Source organism: Acomys minous (assembly GCF_964271855.1).
Source record: "Acomys minous genome assembly, chromosome: 3".
Taxonomy (NCBI): Eukaryota; Metazoa; Chordata; class Mammalia; order Rodentia; family Muridae; genus Acomys; species Acomys minous.
Genome location: NC_140485.1, coordinates 27,432,754 through 27,447,954, shown reverse-complemented (window position 1 = coordinate 27,447,954; position 15,201 = coordinate 27,432,754). Strand labels below are relative to the sequence as shown.

General features: G+C 49.0%; 1 protein-coding gene across 19 annotated transcripts in view; it reads right to left on the bottom strand.

Annotated features, from left to right (window-relative positions):
* Window positions 1-15,201, bottom strand: part of PPIP5K1 (diphosphoinositol pentakisphosphate kinase 1) — a 46,058-nt gene that overhangs the window by 19,902 nt on the left and 10,955 nt on the right. For 11 of the 19 annotated variants that reach the window (XM_084774276.1, XM_084774295.1, XM_084774278.1 and 8 more), the window contains 17 exons: window positions 14,978-15,064; window positions 14,799-14,874; window positions 14,569-14,678; window positions 14,391-14,473; window positions 13,694-13,825; window positions 13,405-13,526; window positions 12,996-13,178; window positions 9,280-9,421; window positions 8,905-9,128; window positions 8,607-8,734; window positions 8,293-8,407; window positions 8,017-8,124; window positions 6,869-6,982; window positions 6,556-6,720; window positions 4,683-4,832; window positions 3,964-4,054; window positions 472-597 (listed from right to left, as the gene is read on the bottom strand). In XM_084774276.1, coding sequence (XP_084630402.1) covers window positions 472-597; window positions 3,964-4,054; window positions 4,683-4,832; window positions 6,556-6,720; window positions 6,869-6,982; window positions 8,017-8,124; window positions 8,293-8,407; window positions 8,607-8,734; window positions 8,905-9,128; window positions 9,280-9,421; window positions 12,996-13,178; window positions 13,405-13,526; window positions 13,694-13,825; window positions 14,391-14,473; window positions 14,569-14,678; window positions 14,799-14,874; window positions 14,978-15,064 — 2,156 coding nt within the window. The remainder of the gene's footprint in view (window positions 1-471; window positions 598-3,963; window positions 4,055-4,682; window positions 4,833-6,555; window positions 6,721-6,868; window positions 6,983-8,016; window positions 8,125-8,292; window positions 8,408-8,606; window positions 8,735-8,904; window positions 9,129-9,279; window positions 9,422-12,995; window positions 13,179-13,404; window positions 13,527-13,693; window positions 13,826-14,390; window positions 14,474-14,568; window positions 14,679-14,798; window positions 14,875-14,977; window positions 15,065-15,201) is intronic. The other 8 variants (XM_084774277.1, XM_084774281.1, XM_084774283.1 and 5 more) reach the window with 3 other exon arrangements.

Here is a 15,201-nt window from a genome sequence, read left to right as displayed (position 1 = left end):
CCCTAGCCATTTGGAAATAAAATCTGTGTAGAAACTTCCCTCCCTTCCCCAAGTATCTTTCCATGTCATCTTTCCACCGTAGCTGAGCAATCTCCGCATCCCTAAGCCTGACTCCCTGGAATTTAACCAAGATTCCCCTGCATTCCTCCTGACCATGGGTCATCCTCTTGGTCCTCACCCTACAGGCCAGAATCCAGGAAAAAGAACAAATCGATGCAGCCAGGCTGTGTGTGGGAGGTCATGAGGGGAGAAGCATAAATAAGTAGTATTTGTATGGTGAAAGGGAGTGCAATGGAGGGGTGGGAGGGGTCCTGGCTCCTCCTCCCGTTTACTCTCTATGAGGAAAGCTTGGGATGAGGCCGCCGCTAGTACGTCTTAAGCATGTTCTGGAGCTGTATGCTTGCTGGGAGACAAGTGTTTTATAGAAAGAGAGAGAGAGAGAGAGTTGCCCCCCAAAACCCACCCACATACCATCTCGGTGCTTTAGACTGGCAGGTGGGAGCTTTTTGCCATGGCTGCGGGCGTAGTCCTGAAGATTCGGGGCGCTGGAGGAGCCACCCAGCACCGTGGTGCTGAACAGCCCTGTGCACTGGGAGCCTGCAAGGCCAGGAGCATATTAGTAGCCAGGCAAAGCTGCATTCCGAACACCCACCTCCATAGTACAACATGAAGACACACGCAGCCACTCAGCACCACCACAGTGCAGCTACCGCAGGTAACCACAGAGTGCTCGCTACTGTCCGGAGCCACACCAGGCAAGCAAAGTAGCAACTCTCAGGGAGATCTACACAGCAGAGACAAAAGGCCACTACAAAAACGGTTAGTCTTATTAGGTGTTCAAAGCTACTGAGGTAGACTGTGCTTTCCCGGTGGCTCTCTACTGAAAGTATAGGTCTCCCTAAACTTTTAAAAACTTTGTGTGGGAGCATGGGGAGGATGCGTGCCATGGCATGCACGTGGAGGTCAGAGGTCAACTTGCCATACTCAGTCCTCTCCCTCCACCATCAAGGTCCCAGGGATCAGACTCTAGTCACTAAGCTTGGCAGCGCTGAGTGCCTTTACAGCTGAACGACCTCGCTGGCCCGTGCCCGCCCATGCCTGCCCCGCCCTCAGCAAGTGCCCTTTACTGTGGCTAGAGAATCTGAGAACCTAGAAATCTAGCCCCCTGTGGGTTTAGAAGGGAAAAACTTTCACTGAAACTAGAGACTGAGGTTTGGGTACCTGGCACACAATTTCAAGTTCTGCAGATGGCATCCCGTCCTTCAGGGCTTTTTTCACCTATGAGTATAGGCCTGGTTCTTTTAAAGCCAAAAAGGACTCAGAGACCATCTAGTTTAACTTCCTCATTTTATATAATAGGTGAAGAGACAGATCCAAAAGGGGTCCGTCTCCTTTGCTCTCGGTCACAGCACAGGAGCTAAGGAGCACCTTACTCCAAGGGCTAACTATATTTGGTTAGAAAAGAAGTTTTGTTTTCCACAGAGAAACAACATAGATTCTGAAATCAAGATGGACACAAATCAGAAGACATGAAAAGTCAGTTGCTTATAAAGTAGGACATGCCTGTTACTTGCTAACACCCTACTAAGGCAGAAAGCAGGAAACAACAACTGCTGTTTGGCTGGTTGGTTTCCTTGCTCTGAAAAGTTGTCTTGCAAGCCCTGTGATCAGAATCAGCTGCTCACATATAAGTTCAAAGAGAGCAAAAGGAAGTGCCAGTCTGAGGAGCAAATGAACCTTGAGGGACCTCTGAAAAGAGTGAATCAGGACAGTTAGCATCCCTGGTGAGATCCAGAGTGGGGCTGGACTCCCCAGACCTCCTTCCACAGCCTTGAGAGCAGAACAAGCAGGAAGTCAGGCCTGACACTGTGAGCCTTTAACCCCAGGGCTCGGGAGGCAGAGGCAGGAGGATGTCTCTGGTCCACATAGTGAGTCCAGGACAGGCAGGGCTATGTGGAGAGACCCTGTCTCAAAAAACAAAAGCAAAAGCAAAAGCAAAACAAGAAGACTGACACCCAGATTTTGGGATTTGACCTTCTGCTTCCAAATCCAACACAGCCAAGAGCCTGGGCGTGGCTGGGGAGGTCATATTCATATTCACACTTGAGGAAAGGATAGTTTTCCTTAAGCCTACAAAGAAGACCAGGGTCCCAGTATTTCATCAGAGCTACCAGAAAAATCAGAAAGCTTGGTGGAAAGTCACTTCTGCCCTGGAATTTGGGACCCCTCTGCAGCAACTTCTTTGGACTTTCATGCTATGTCAGGCTTCAGAATGACGTACCAGACAGAGTGACACATTGCAAAAGATGTCTGCTTTTTTCGGGGAAAGCTTCATGTAGCTGGCTCAACCCCACCAAGCTCTGTCCTGCATTTGCTTCCTTTACTGAATAATTTTCTGGTACAGTCATGTCAACCCTCAGATATCTGAGAGGGGGAAGTCTCTGTCTTACCACCACCACCTGTCGCAAGGTCTGTGTCTCCCTAGCTCTGCCTTATTCTGCTTGTTTTTGCGATAGGAGTCCCGCTATCCTTGCTAGCTAGCCTTGGTCTGCAGGCACATGCCACGTATACCCAGCTTCCTATGCTTTATGCTTGTTCTTCTCCTCCTCTTCCTCCTCCTTCTCTTTCTTCTTGCTTGTTTTGTTTGGTTTTGGTTTTGTTTCAGACAGAGTCTCACTATGTAGTCTTGGCTGGTCTGGAACTCATTATGTAGACCAGGCTGGCCTGAAAATCACAGAGATCTACTTGCCTCTGCCTCCAATCTCCTGAGTGCTGGGATTAAAAGTGTGCACCACCACGCCTGGCTCCTATGCCTTATTCTTGATGCAACTCCTACTTGCACACCTATCTGCTTCCTAACCTATGTGGAATCTCTTCTTTACTGGGTCTTGCTGCTTCTTGGCCTTCTGGACAAAATCATGTGTACTGGAGCTTCTGAGGCGAGAAGTCCACATCACAGACCCACACAGCTGTCATTTCATCCTCAAGCCCTAAACCAACTCACTTATTTCAGGATTCCAGAAGGCAATCTACTTCCATAAAATTACCTTGAAAGGTTACCAAAATATTTCTCCTCTAGCTCAAATGTTAACCATTTTGGGACCAAGAAATCAAGCAGCAAGGATGAAAGTAATAGAAAAATGAGAGGATTTAAGTTGAGAGAATAGGACAAGATTTTTAAATGAGCCGGGAGAACCAGTTCAGGCCCCACACAGTCACCTCTGGCCACCAGTTGGTCACCTGGTTCACATGGCATTGTGCTCAGAGGTAGCCCGTCTCAAGGACTACCCTTCCCAAAGAATACTGTACCCTCTGAGGCTTGGTGCGCCCTCAGTCTGTGTCCTCAGAAAAGATTGGATGATGTGCTCCACCCCGAAATTTCCAGGGTTAAAAAAAAAAGTCAAGAGCCATTCCCTCACAGTCCCGAGGGACGCCTCTGCCTCTACACCCGTCCGTCTCAGATTTGTGTCCCTCAAGCTTCCGGAAGGAAAGGAAAAAGTTAAGGGTTAGAAAAGCAGGGCATGAAAACCAGATTTCAGAGGAAGACATGGCACAAGGTCTCATATGAAAATATGACAACTGTGGGTCACAAGTACCTCTAGTTATACCTCTGTCATTGGTAACTCTGAAGGGTCAGAGCCTCCATGGTCCCTTAAAGTCTGGGCTAGACTGGAGGGACAGATAAGGAATGAAAAGGAAAGCCAGAAAAACACCCTTCACTAGGGAAATGGGGGCTGGTGAAGAAAATCAAAAGGCAAACACTTCCGGGATGAGAACAATCATCTGAGATCCATGCTCACGTCTCACTACGGCTCCCTCCACTTTCTTCTCCCTTCCCACACCTGACAGTGCCAACCGCCTGGGTGGTCTCAGCTCCTCTGAGGAGATTTCCCACAATGAACCTCTGGATAACAGACAGGACAACCCTTTCCAACAACAGGTGAGGGATGCTGGAAAACATACCAAGGCCGCTCTGCTTCATCTCTGCTGGTGGCCGAGAAGAGGAAAATAGCCGGTAGCCCCCAGGTCTTGAGGATGAAGTTTCAGACAGCACCTGGAGAAAAAGAACTCCTTTTCATCCCCTTGGCATCTCAAAGTATAAAACCCAGGCTCTGAATTCTTGCCCCTACAAAGCCAAGCAGTGTCAAGAAGATTAGATGAGCCAAAGGGTTTTTATGCTGGAAGAGGAATAAGAAGGGAAGAGTGCACGTTGCAGAGGTGGACCGTCCAGGGAGTCCGCATGTTAGAAGGCACTTCTACTACCAAAAGACGGGTCCTCGAAGCCTTCCCATCCCAACCCCAAACCCGAGAAACCATGATGCAGCTATTGTCGTCCTCAGCAGAGTGGGCCTCCAGGCTTACCTTTCCTTCCTAGGACTCAGAAAGCCAACCACAGTGACACAGCCACAAGTAAAGTAAGGCCTGCCTTTTCTTTATTCCAGGGATAGCTGGGGTCAATGCGGCCAAACTCGGTTTCTTACTTAAGCCATGAGGCCCTCCCCTCTAACTATTTTACTCCTGGACATATGAAACTGATTCCCCCCCCCCCCCAAATACCCATGAGAGCCAATCACACAACCCCCAACCTATGTACATCCCACCTAGACAATGAATCAGTTTCCCTAGATCCCAAAAAGCAAAGACAAAAAGGCAGGAAAGACAGGCAAGGCAGGAAGAGACACCTGTGTGCAGGAAGCCAGGTGAGTGGTGGACACAGCCCGGGGCTGTAGGCCGATGGCTGGGGAAAGCCGGGGGAGGTCTCCTGACCTCCTGCGGCGCCGTCCCCTCAAGGGGATCAGGTCCAGGTTCCCCGTGCACTGCATGTTCATGACCTGCAATCAGACCGGGTGGAAAGCCGGTCAAGGTTCCTTTAGCCCCAAGCTCTCAAAGCCCTGTGCCCATGGGGCAGAGCCAGGTAGGGAGCTGGAGAGGATGGGCAGCTGGGGTGCAACTGCTATCAAGGTTATAGGTTTCTCATCTGAAACAGCTAAAAAAAAATATGAGATGACAAGAGAAGAAGGAGGGTGAGATGCCACTGACGAGGAGCATGGAGAGAAAGTATTACCATTAGAGGGCCGTGTGACCAAGGAGCTGGCTGAGGAACACGTCTTGGGTAGTCCTGAAGGAGCAGGACCTGAACCGCAGCAATAACTCAGAGGAAGGGATGTGACTACAGTAAGAATTGTACATAGGTCTGGGGCTCAGGCCTGCGATCCCAGCTACTCAGGAGAATAAAGCAAGAGGATCACCAGTTCAAACCTGTGTGTGCTACAGAATGAGTTCAAAGCCAGCCTTGCTAATTTAGCAAGACTCACTCTCAAAAAAAAAAAAAGGCCAATCCATCGCTGAGTGGTAGAACACTTGCCTGACATTTGGGTTCAATCCCCAATACCACAAAGGAAAAAGTGATCATCCTCAAAAATGCTTCCAGAAAGAAGACAATCCCAGCAAGCCTGAGAGAGGATGCCAGAGTTCTCCTTTGTTACCATGTCCTGTGCTGACATCAGATGACAAAGGGACAGTCCAGGGACAGACAATTCCATATCATCTTGTCCATCGGATATATTGCCCATGAGTGACAGTCTGTATAGATACTGGATACTGTTATAGCTGCACCGCAAAGAGAAACCAAGGCAGCCTGTCCTAAAGAAACGGCATGCTCGCAGTATCACTTCCACCATAAAATAACTAGGAAGTAAAAGGCAAGTCAGATAAGAGATAGTGGTTTAACTTCTTGGCCTTCTCCAAAATCTGAAATATAAATCTCTGCATTAGCATATGAAAGCTTCCCTAAAACAGAAAACCAATTCCCATAAGACAGAGACCTGTACAGAGCCAGGCGAATAGATCCACGGGTGCACAGCAGTGCCCAAATCAGGCAGAGTCTCTGAGACAGGGATAAGTCATGGTGGAAGTCAAAGATACGTCACTGAAGAAATTAAAGAAAGTAACACTGAGCCAAAGAAGGAGACGGTGTTACCAAGGAAGACGAAACAGAACCTGGAGGCATAAGGAGCCGCAACGGCACATCAACACAAGCGTTGTCCTTTGGGTTAGAGAACCACAAGTAGGATTTGGGACAAATGACGTGACAGCATCAGTAACCCTAGTGGCATTAAAAGTACCAGAGTCTGCTCTTGTCTGCAAACCGAAGCAGAGAGCCTGGCCTCTGATATCAACTGCAGTGTTACTACTACAGTTACTTTAGTGTAGCTATAAGGTAAATATTACTCATGTTGTACAGATGGAAAGACACGTGAGGCTTGAGAAGCTACCTGGATAAGGTCACGCAGCTTCTGGGAATCAAACAGTGATGTCAGCCCAGAGTTCATGCTGTCTCTACTTTATCTTAAGATCCTTTTCTCCTAGGTAACACTCACTGGCAATTCTGTAACATCACAAGAAGTTCTACTGGGGACCAGCTGTGGAAGGAATATTAGGTAAACACAGAAGCACTGCCAGGAGATTCTGCTCTAGGTCTCGGGAAGATTCAGAGGAAACAGATATTTTCCTATGAGTACTTGTGTCCCATCACCATCCTGTCCGTCCCATTACCTCCATGGAGCCAGCTTTTCGATTACGAATGAGGGGTGATCTTCTTGGGAGGCCAGTGCCCTCGACAGGTTGGGGTGAGGTCTGCAATGCTCGGTCTGGCTCATCTGATGCCTTCCCTGGGCATAGGTTCTCTATGCTGCCTTGATCTGTTTTCATCTCCTCATTCTGTTTAATAATAGACAGACAAAGAGATAGTAATGATCTTCCTAATAGCAAACTCCTCAACCTTTTTAACCCACCCAGGATTGCTTTCCAGTTTCCCACCACCTGGTCCCTAAAGCCTACGATCCCAAAGTCCAGCCCTCTGACCCACCTCAGAAGAGGCTGGACGGAACCCACAGCCAGCGGGGGCACTGCCTTCTTCAACACCTTTCACTCCAGGGCTGAAATGTAGCTCCACGTGGAACCGCTCCTCTGACAACGGGTCCTACAGGGCATCACCAGATGAAGGGTAACTGGGAGAATTTGGATGCGGTGACAGAGCAGGAGGTGGGAGCAACAGAGAGGAAGGCAAGAAGATACAACCTCCTAGGAAACCCGGGGCTGAGGTTTCAGGGTCTTGCCCTCAGTCTTGGACTGATCGGCTCATGTCTCACCTCCAGGTCTACAATCCTTCCCTTCCATCTGCCCCCATGACAGATTGGCTATGGTACACACAGTGGGACTTTAAAGATGTCTTTGCTAAGACTGATGCAGACGACATGTGTGCGTACACACACGTGTATGTTAGAGATGCTAGCAGAAACAAGACTCATAAAACATTTCCTCACTCTTCCAAATCCCACAGTTGTGTTCCAGGTAACCTTTCTTGTTCAGCGTCATCCCAGACCACAGGTTCTGTTCCAGCAAGACCCTTCTAGATGCCCTGTGCGTGCTGTATCTACACACTGCATCTAGCTGGGTTTTATACATTCTTTTTATGTTGTTTTTTTTTTTTTCAAGACAGGATTTCTCTGTGTATCACTGGCTGTCCTAGACTCACTCTGTACACCAGGCTAGCCTCGAACTCAAGAGATCTACCTGCCTCTGCCTCCTAGGCACTGGGATTAAAAGCATGTGCCACCACCACCCAAAATAAATTCTTTTTTTTTTTTTATGTGAAAAACAAAACTTACTGAGTACAGTGCAAAGAGAGCAACAAGTATGGCAGTAGAAGAAAAACTACGGCCCACAGTCTATAAATATCTAAGACTAAGAAAGCCTTTATGTGCCAAAACCATTTGTGGGATGGCTCAGCAGGTAAAGGTGTTGGCCACTAACCCTAATGATTTGAGTTTGATCCCAAGGAAACACACAGTGAAGAAGAGAACCAACTCCTGCAAGTTTCTCTATATATGTATAGTGGCACGTGCATGCCTGCACACACCTGCATGCAAGTACACACATGCGCGCGCACACACATTGCTTGTTCGTGGAAGTAGGAAGCAGGGCCCTTTCCCACCCACCCTGCTCACTCCTCACCCGTGTGTTGTCCTCATAGAGCATGATGACAATCTGGGTCATGTAGTTAAGCTCGGAGATGGCACTAAGATAAGCCAAGGCTCGCTGCCACTGTGCGTCCTGAGCCTCCTGCCAAACACAGACAAAGGTGACCCAGCGCCCCAGGGCAGGCCAGAGGAGCGCGCAGAGAACCAAGGGGAATGCACAAGTTCACAGGAAAAGGGAGTACAGAAAAGACAGCTGATGGCTGCTGCCGAAAAAATGCTCATAGTTCCAAGAAAGAAGGAGGATGCTTACATCGAGGAGTCCCCCATAGCGGAAGACACTAAGCAGGGAGTGAACGTGACTCTCACTGGTGAAATACAGCCGTGTTCGCACATGGCGGCCTGGGGAAAGCACCCCACGTGAGTACCTGACATAAAAGTTAAACCAGACAGGGTCAGGTAACTCTTCCCCAGCCTTCTGAAAACTCCTCCCTCTCACCCAAACACTTCTCCCTGTTACATCCCACATCCTTTCTGTTCGTGCCTCCCCACCTGTCTCAGCCTTGATTCCCCCAGGGCTCCCAGCACGCCCTCCCTCCCTGCAGCCCCCTCCCAGCCCTCCCTCACAGAGGATGCAGCTTGTTGACAGACTCGTCCTCGTGGGTTCTCTGCAGGTCAAGTAGGATTTTCCGCAGGAGTGGAAGACAGAAGCCCACAGCAATTTCCATCTTCTCCTCTCGACTGATCCCATACTCCTAAGGGGCACAGGGCAGGAGTGAGAAGTTTTGTCTTGGGTCTAGAGCGTCTTTCCCATCTGCTCCCCCAGAGCCAGCCTCGTCCTAGGGACTATAGGACTCACTCAGCCCCCTTTCTCTCCGTCCCGCCCAGCGCTCCCACCCTCCTGGATCCCCTCTATGAGACACACCTGGGGAATGACCACATCGGCCAGAGCTTTTGAGAGACGGAGCAGCTCAGCTGTGCCTTGAAGTCCCAGACTCCCATTGTGCTGGATGTCATACTTGACACAGTCGTAGATATCCGGGATCTTGCTGATGTCATAGCGCCCGCTCTTTTGACGGAAGTCGCGCTCTAGTTTGCTCCAGCGCTGTAGCATGAGCTCTAGGGTCTCACTGTGATAGAGCTGCAGGTCTGAGAAGAAGGCAGAGTGTCAAAAAGAGCCAGAGCTGACTTCCAACAAAAGACTCCGACAGCACTGGAGCAGGGCCGGAGGGATTGGGGGTGCCTGAGAAGTACTTCCACACCTGAGACTTGAGAGCCAGACAGTAGTATTCACACCTACCTACAGAGCCGGGGTCCTGCATCCGCTCCTGAATCTGGTGGGTAAGGTTTTCAATCAGGGCAAATACCTGATCGCAGACTTTCACAGGATTCTGGATTACGGACATGGAGTTGAGCAGAGACGTGCTTCCAGTGGGAGCTAGCTGTGAGGAGTAGAGGTTAAGAAAAGCAGAATAAAAAGCTGAGCATGGTGGCACACTGCCTTTAATCCCAGCACTTGGGAGGCAGAAGCAGGCGGATCTTCGTGAGTTCAAGGCCAGCCTGGTCTACAAAGTGAGTACAGGACAGCCAAGGCTACACAGAGAAACCCTGTCTCAAAAAACAAACAAACAAACAAAAAAAGCAGAATAGCCTCAGTGCCGATTTCCCAAACCTTGGCTTACTTCAGGGAAACTGTCTGCATGCAGATCTGCCGCTGGCTCACTTCAGAGCATGTCTAAGTTCCTGGGCACCCTGGCAGCTCCCAGCCTTCAGACGAGAAGACTGCTCTAACAACCGCCCAAGACGAACCCAGCTTCCAAGTCCAGAGAAATTAAAGGGTACTTGTACTTTGCTTGGGGCTGTAACTCATGCATGGAAAATGCTGGAGAATCGTAACTCCAGATACCTCACAATTTCTGTGGAATGTTCTGATGAAAAACACAGAGGGCTGCTTTGCTCTGACTGACAATACAATTGTTGCTGCTAAAGCAATTCCAGCTCAAGGGTTCCCCCCCCCCCCCAAAAGACAGGGTTTTTCTGTGTAGCCCTGGCTGTCCTGGACTCACTCTATAGACCAAGCTGCCCTCGAACTCACAGCAATCTGTCTGCCTCTGCCTCCCAAGTGCTGGGATTAAAGGCATGCGCCACCACCGTCTGGCCCCAATGCAAGGTTTTGATTTTTTTTTTTTTTTTTTTGGTTTTGGTTTTAGTTTTTAGAGACAGGGTTTCTCTGTGTAGCCTTGGCTGTTGTCCTAGACTCGCTTTGTAGACCAGGCTGGCCTCAAATCACAGCCAATTGCCTGCATCTGCCTCCCAGAGTGCTAGGATTTCAGGTGTGGCCACTGTACCCAGCGATAAGGTTTTGGGTTTTGTTTGTTTGTTTCTTTTGGTTTTTAGACAAGGTCTTATTATGTATGTAGCCTTGGCTGACCTGAAAATGACAATATAGCAGGCTGTCATCAAATTCACAGAGGCCCACCTTGTCTCTGCCTCCTGAGTACTGGGATTAAAGGTGTGTGCCACTTCCAAGTCAAGCTTTTAAGACAGTCGTCATCAATAAGAAATGAGAAGGGCTGGGGAAGGAAGACGGCTCAGTAGGTAAGAGCACTTACTGCTTTTGCAGAGGACCAGAGTCTGGTCCCCAGCACCCATATTGGGCGGCTCATAGCTACTTATAATTTTAGTTCCAGGGACTCTAACACCATCTTCTGGGCTCCACAGGCACTAGACTCCAGTGCACATATATACTTGATAATAAAAATAAGATATTAAAAGGGCTGGATTCGAGGCCAGCCTGGTCTAAAAAGTGAGTCCAGGGCAGCCAGGGCTACACAGAGAGACCCTGTCTCAGAAAAAGGAAAAAAAAAAGGGGGGGGGGAGCTGGAGAGATGGCTCAGCAGTTAAGAGCACTGTCTGCTCTTCCCAGAGGTTCTGAGTTCAGTTCCCAGCAACCACATGGTCCTGGGATCTGATGCTGCCCTGGGTTTTCTGTGTTTGACAGTGAACACTGGATGGGAAATACAGGAACAAGTTTGCCCCTTAGTAAGTCATTCAAGAACTTGGCAGAGGGACCAGAGAAATGGCTCCACTGTTAAAAGTACTTCTGCTCTTCCAGAGCACCCATGTGGCAGCTCACAATTGTCTGTAACTCCAGTTTTGGGGGCTCTAACACCCTCTTCTGACCTCTATGGGCACATATATGGGGTGCACATATATACACGCAGGCAAAACACTCATTCATATAAAAAAATTTTTTTTTCACACTTTAAAAAAAAAAAGAATCTTATGATGGCTAGATCTGAGCCCAGGGGTTCTGCTTGATCTAAGGCACCAACCATGGACAAAACGGGCAGTCATCATCAAACCCCTACCCAGATCTAGCCAAGGGACAGAACATTCTCCACAGCTAAGTGGAGACTGGGGACTGACTTTCACAGGATCTCTGGTGCCCTATATTTGGCCATGTCCCTTTGTTGGGGAGGCCCAATGGCACTCGGAGGAAGGATAGCGGACTACCAAGAAAAGACTTGATACCCTAGCACCATATTCAGGGGGAGGAGGTCCCCCACAGCCACCGTCATAGGGAAGGGGGATTGGGGTGAAAGTGGGAGGGAGGGAGGAATGGGAGGATGCATGGGATGGGATAGAAAATGAGATGTAATAGGAATTATTTTTAATTTTCAATAAAAATGTGTTATTATTTTTTAAAAAAAGAATCTATTAAAATGAGTGTGGGAGAGTTAAAAAAAAAAAAAACCAAACCAACAATAACAACAAAAACCCAGACACACAGGATAAAAGAAGATTGCACTGGGCAACGGCAACTGTTGTGATCAACACTAACAGGCAGCTCGGATTAAACAGGATTCTAGCACCAAACAGCCTGGCCTCCAGAGTCAGACTCCTGAGGTCCTGACCACCCGCATCATCTTGAAAAGGCTGCTTAAGCTCTTTAGAGCCTGTGCTTCCTCATCTATAACATGGGAGAGGGGTAGGGCAAGATTAAAGGGGCCCATTGATTCTTTGTCTCTCTCCCTTTCTGTGAATCAAGGCTGGCCTTGTGACTGCTTCACCGATATAAAATAACAACCATGTGTAGTGCTAATTCTGGGCCCCTGCTTTCAGAAAGCTAGGAAGCTTCAAAGTCAGGAGACAGAGGCAGCAGTGTCACTGCAAGCTCAAGACCAAACTGGGCTCTATAGCAATAACCTGCCTCAAAAAAATTTTTTAAATTAAAAAAAAAAAAAGAAAGAAAGAAAGAAAAGAAAACTGGGAGAGCTGCTTTGGGTGAATCCTAGGCTTCACCTTGGGAAACTGAAACAGGCATATCACATGACCAAAGATTTTAAGAGGACAGGTCCTGCAATTACAGAGAGAGTGTGAAGGAGAGAACCAGCCCTCCCAGAATTCTAGTCAAACCTCCAGATTGTTCCAGCCCCAGCTAAAACTGGACCACAACTTTAGGAAAAACCAGCAAAGGCCAGTTGAGCCCAAGACTGTGAGGCAGTGAGCTGGCTGTTCTAAGTTATAGTCCCAGAAGCAGTTTTTGCATAGATCACCAAAACAGACCTCCAACCCCAAGATCCAAAGGTCAAGCTGTTTTGAAACTAAACTTTTTTTTTTTAAGATTACAAGAATGAATAGCACGCATAAGCCAAAAGGCATATGATACCTCTCATGGGCTTAGGGGACAATCAAACACATTAATGTTTATGTAGCAAAATGTGTGATAGTTACAGAGTGAGATAAATAAAGATTCTAAATAGTCTTGTGATAAGTCTGGCTGCCAAATGAACCCTGATGCCAAACTTATAAAAATATACTTTTCATTTTTGAGCTTGTAGATAATGAAAACTGTGGACATGAACTTACCCCACAGGGTTGCTGTAAGGAATAAACAAAATACTGCAGATAAATATCCTAAAATAATGCCTGGCATGTAATAGGTGTGATTATTTAGAATGTCAGGAACTGGGCTGTAGGGTAGCTGCGGCACGGGGAGGAGAGGAGCGTGACCTGGTCATAGTCCTCAGGGCCAAAGGGAGCGTCCTGCTGCAGGATGTGGTGCAGCCGAGCCTTCACGCGGTGCTGGCAGCTGCTCAGGGAGTCACTGTCGCTGTCCAGCAGGCCATTCATGTTGGCGCTCTTCACCATTTGTACCAGAATCGGGGTAAGCTCCCCTTCAAGAGCTAAGAGGCCCTGAAAGGAAAGCACAAGCTCTAGAAGCTTCTCTTTCTGGCTGGTATCCCAGCCTAGAGAGCCACAGACACGGAATGGAGAGCTAGCCGGCAGAGGCCGACTTCTCTCAGTAGTTCAGAACGGGACTGCGCGCAGACTTCTCTGAACTGGTATGCAGCAGCTTACCTTTCCCACCCAGTCCTCCACCTACAGGGTGCTGGGGCAGAGGAAGCACAGTAGGGTTTACCTTCGCAAAGGCAGCAGCCGTCATCTGGACACGGCCCTCGTCAGATGCGTAGATCTTGAGGTCATGACGGAAAGTGCTATGGAGACGAAGCAGCCCGCAGCCAGGGAAGCCAGCATAGTCACCTTGAGGAAAGTGACATTCCAAGCATAGACCGTTACAAAAGCCATTTGAGGGAACAAATATTAAATTTCCCTTTAGTATCCTCATAGCATCTGCTCCTCCAACGCCTGCTCCCTCACTCTAACTATTTCATCCTAACCTGGCTGGGTACTCACTCGCCAACACTTACCCTGGCCTCCTGGGTACATACAGCGGAAAGCGCGCCCCAGCTCCTCGGCCTGAACACGGCCATCAGGTGTCAGCTCTCCACCCCACTTCAGCACCAGCAAGAGAGACGGTGCCAGGGCCTCTCTCTGCAGATCTGAGGGAAGGAGGCACAGTAGGTAAGCTGTATCTACGGATAATGGTGGCAGCATCTAAACATTAGAGCTTCTGACAACATAGGTAACTACAGGGACAGACCATCTGCAAGGTCAAGAATAAGAGATCTGAAAACCAGGTAAGTGACACCTGCCTGTAATCCTGGCTCTTGGGAGACTGGGGGGGGGGGGGGGGGGGAGGACTGCTGGGAATTTGAGGTAAGCCTGGCTTACATAGCAAGACTCTATATTGGGGGGGGGAGGTGGTGAGATGGCTCAGCTGGTAAAGGCATGTGCTTAGCCACCCTAGGAGCAACATGGCAGAAAGAAAGAAATGGCCCTCACGGTCGTCCTCTAACCCACAACTGCCCAGTGGCCCGTGCGCCTGCCCCCACTACACCCTGCTAAATAAATGAAGGTAACTTTAAAAACTTAAAGTAGAAGAGGAGGAGGAGGAGGAAGTGGGGAGAAAAGGAGAGTAAAAGGAGGAGGAGGGAGGAGAGGAGGGCAGGAGGAGGGAGAAGAAAGTGGTAATTAACGGTAATGAAAAAGCAAAGGGCTGTTCACCTTGTCCCTCACTGGAAGCTTTCACTCCATGGGGGTAGTAAGTCAACTGCACCTTCCGGTTAATACCTGAGAAGTGACCATACCTGCAGGGAGCAGCAGGCGGCAGCACCTCAGGTCACGGTAGTCGCTCCCCACTGCCCTCTGCACCCCACCCCCACGCTGCTGGCCCCTCTCTCACATCTCCAGCACAGACTTCAGCTGCTGTAGCTTCCCAGTCTTCTCCTCAATCTCAGCTCCTGGCTCCTTCTCCAGCTCAGCCAGCAGCAGCCTCGTAATGTCCAGCACCTCCTAGAGGGGACCAAGGGGATGGGGGAACAGGAGGGTCGCCACTGTTCTGCTCATCCCTGTCAATCCCACACCTTCTTTTTCTTCTTAGACTAGGGCTCCTGGCCAGATCCATCACCTTACCTGGAGCTGCTCCGGTCGCTTAAGTTTTAATTTTCCTGTCTTATATCCACCATGTTTTTCAAACAGAGCAAAAAACCTGAAGAAGTAAAAAGTAAGATAAATCAGACCTTCTGGGAACTGTGCTCCATCCACTCTCCCTCAGAAAGAACGCTCCATCTAAATTAGGACATTCTTCCTACCTTGGGTGTGTCACTTCCATCTTCATCTTCTGCTTTGGAGTTCGATCTCCATGACGGATAATTGCAATGACACAACGGAGTTCCATCCTAAGATTGGGAGTGTCCTCAGAGCCATTCTCCCACCCCAAACCTCAACTTACCTCCTATCATCCATGGTCTACTTGAGACATCAAAGAACAAAGGAACAGAGATCTGAGGTTGGACACAGAGGTGGAGCTAAAGGG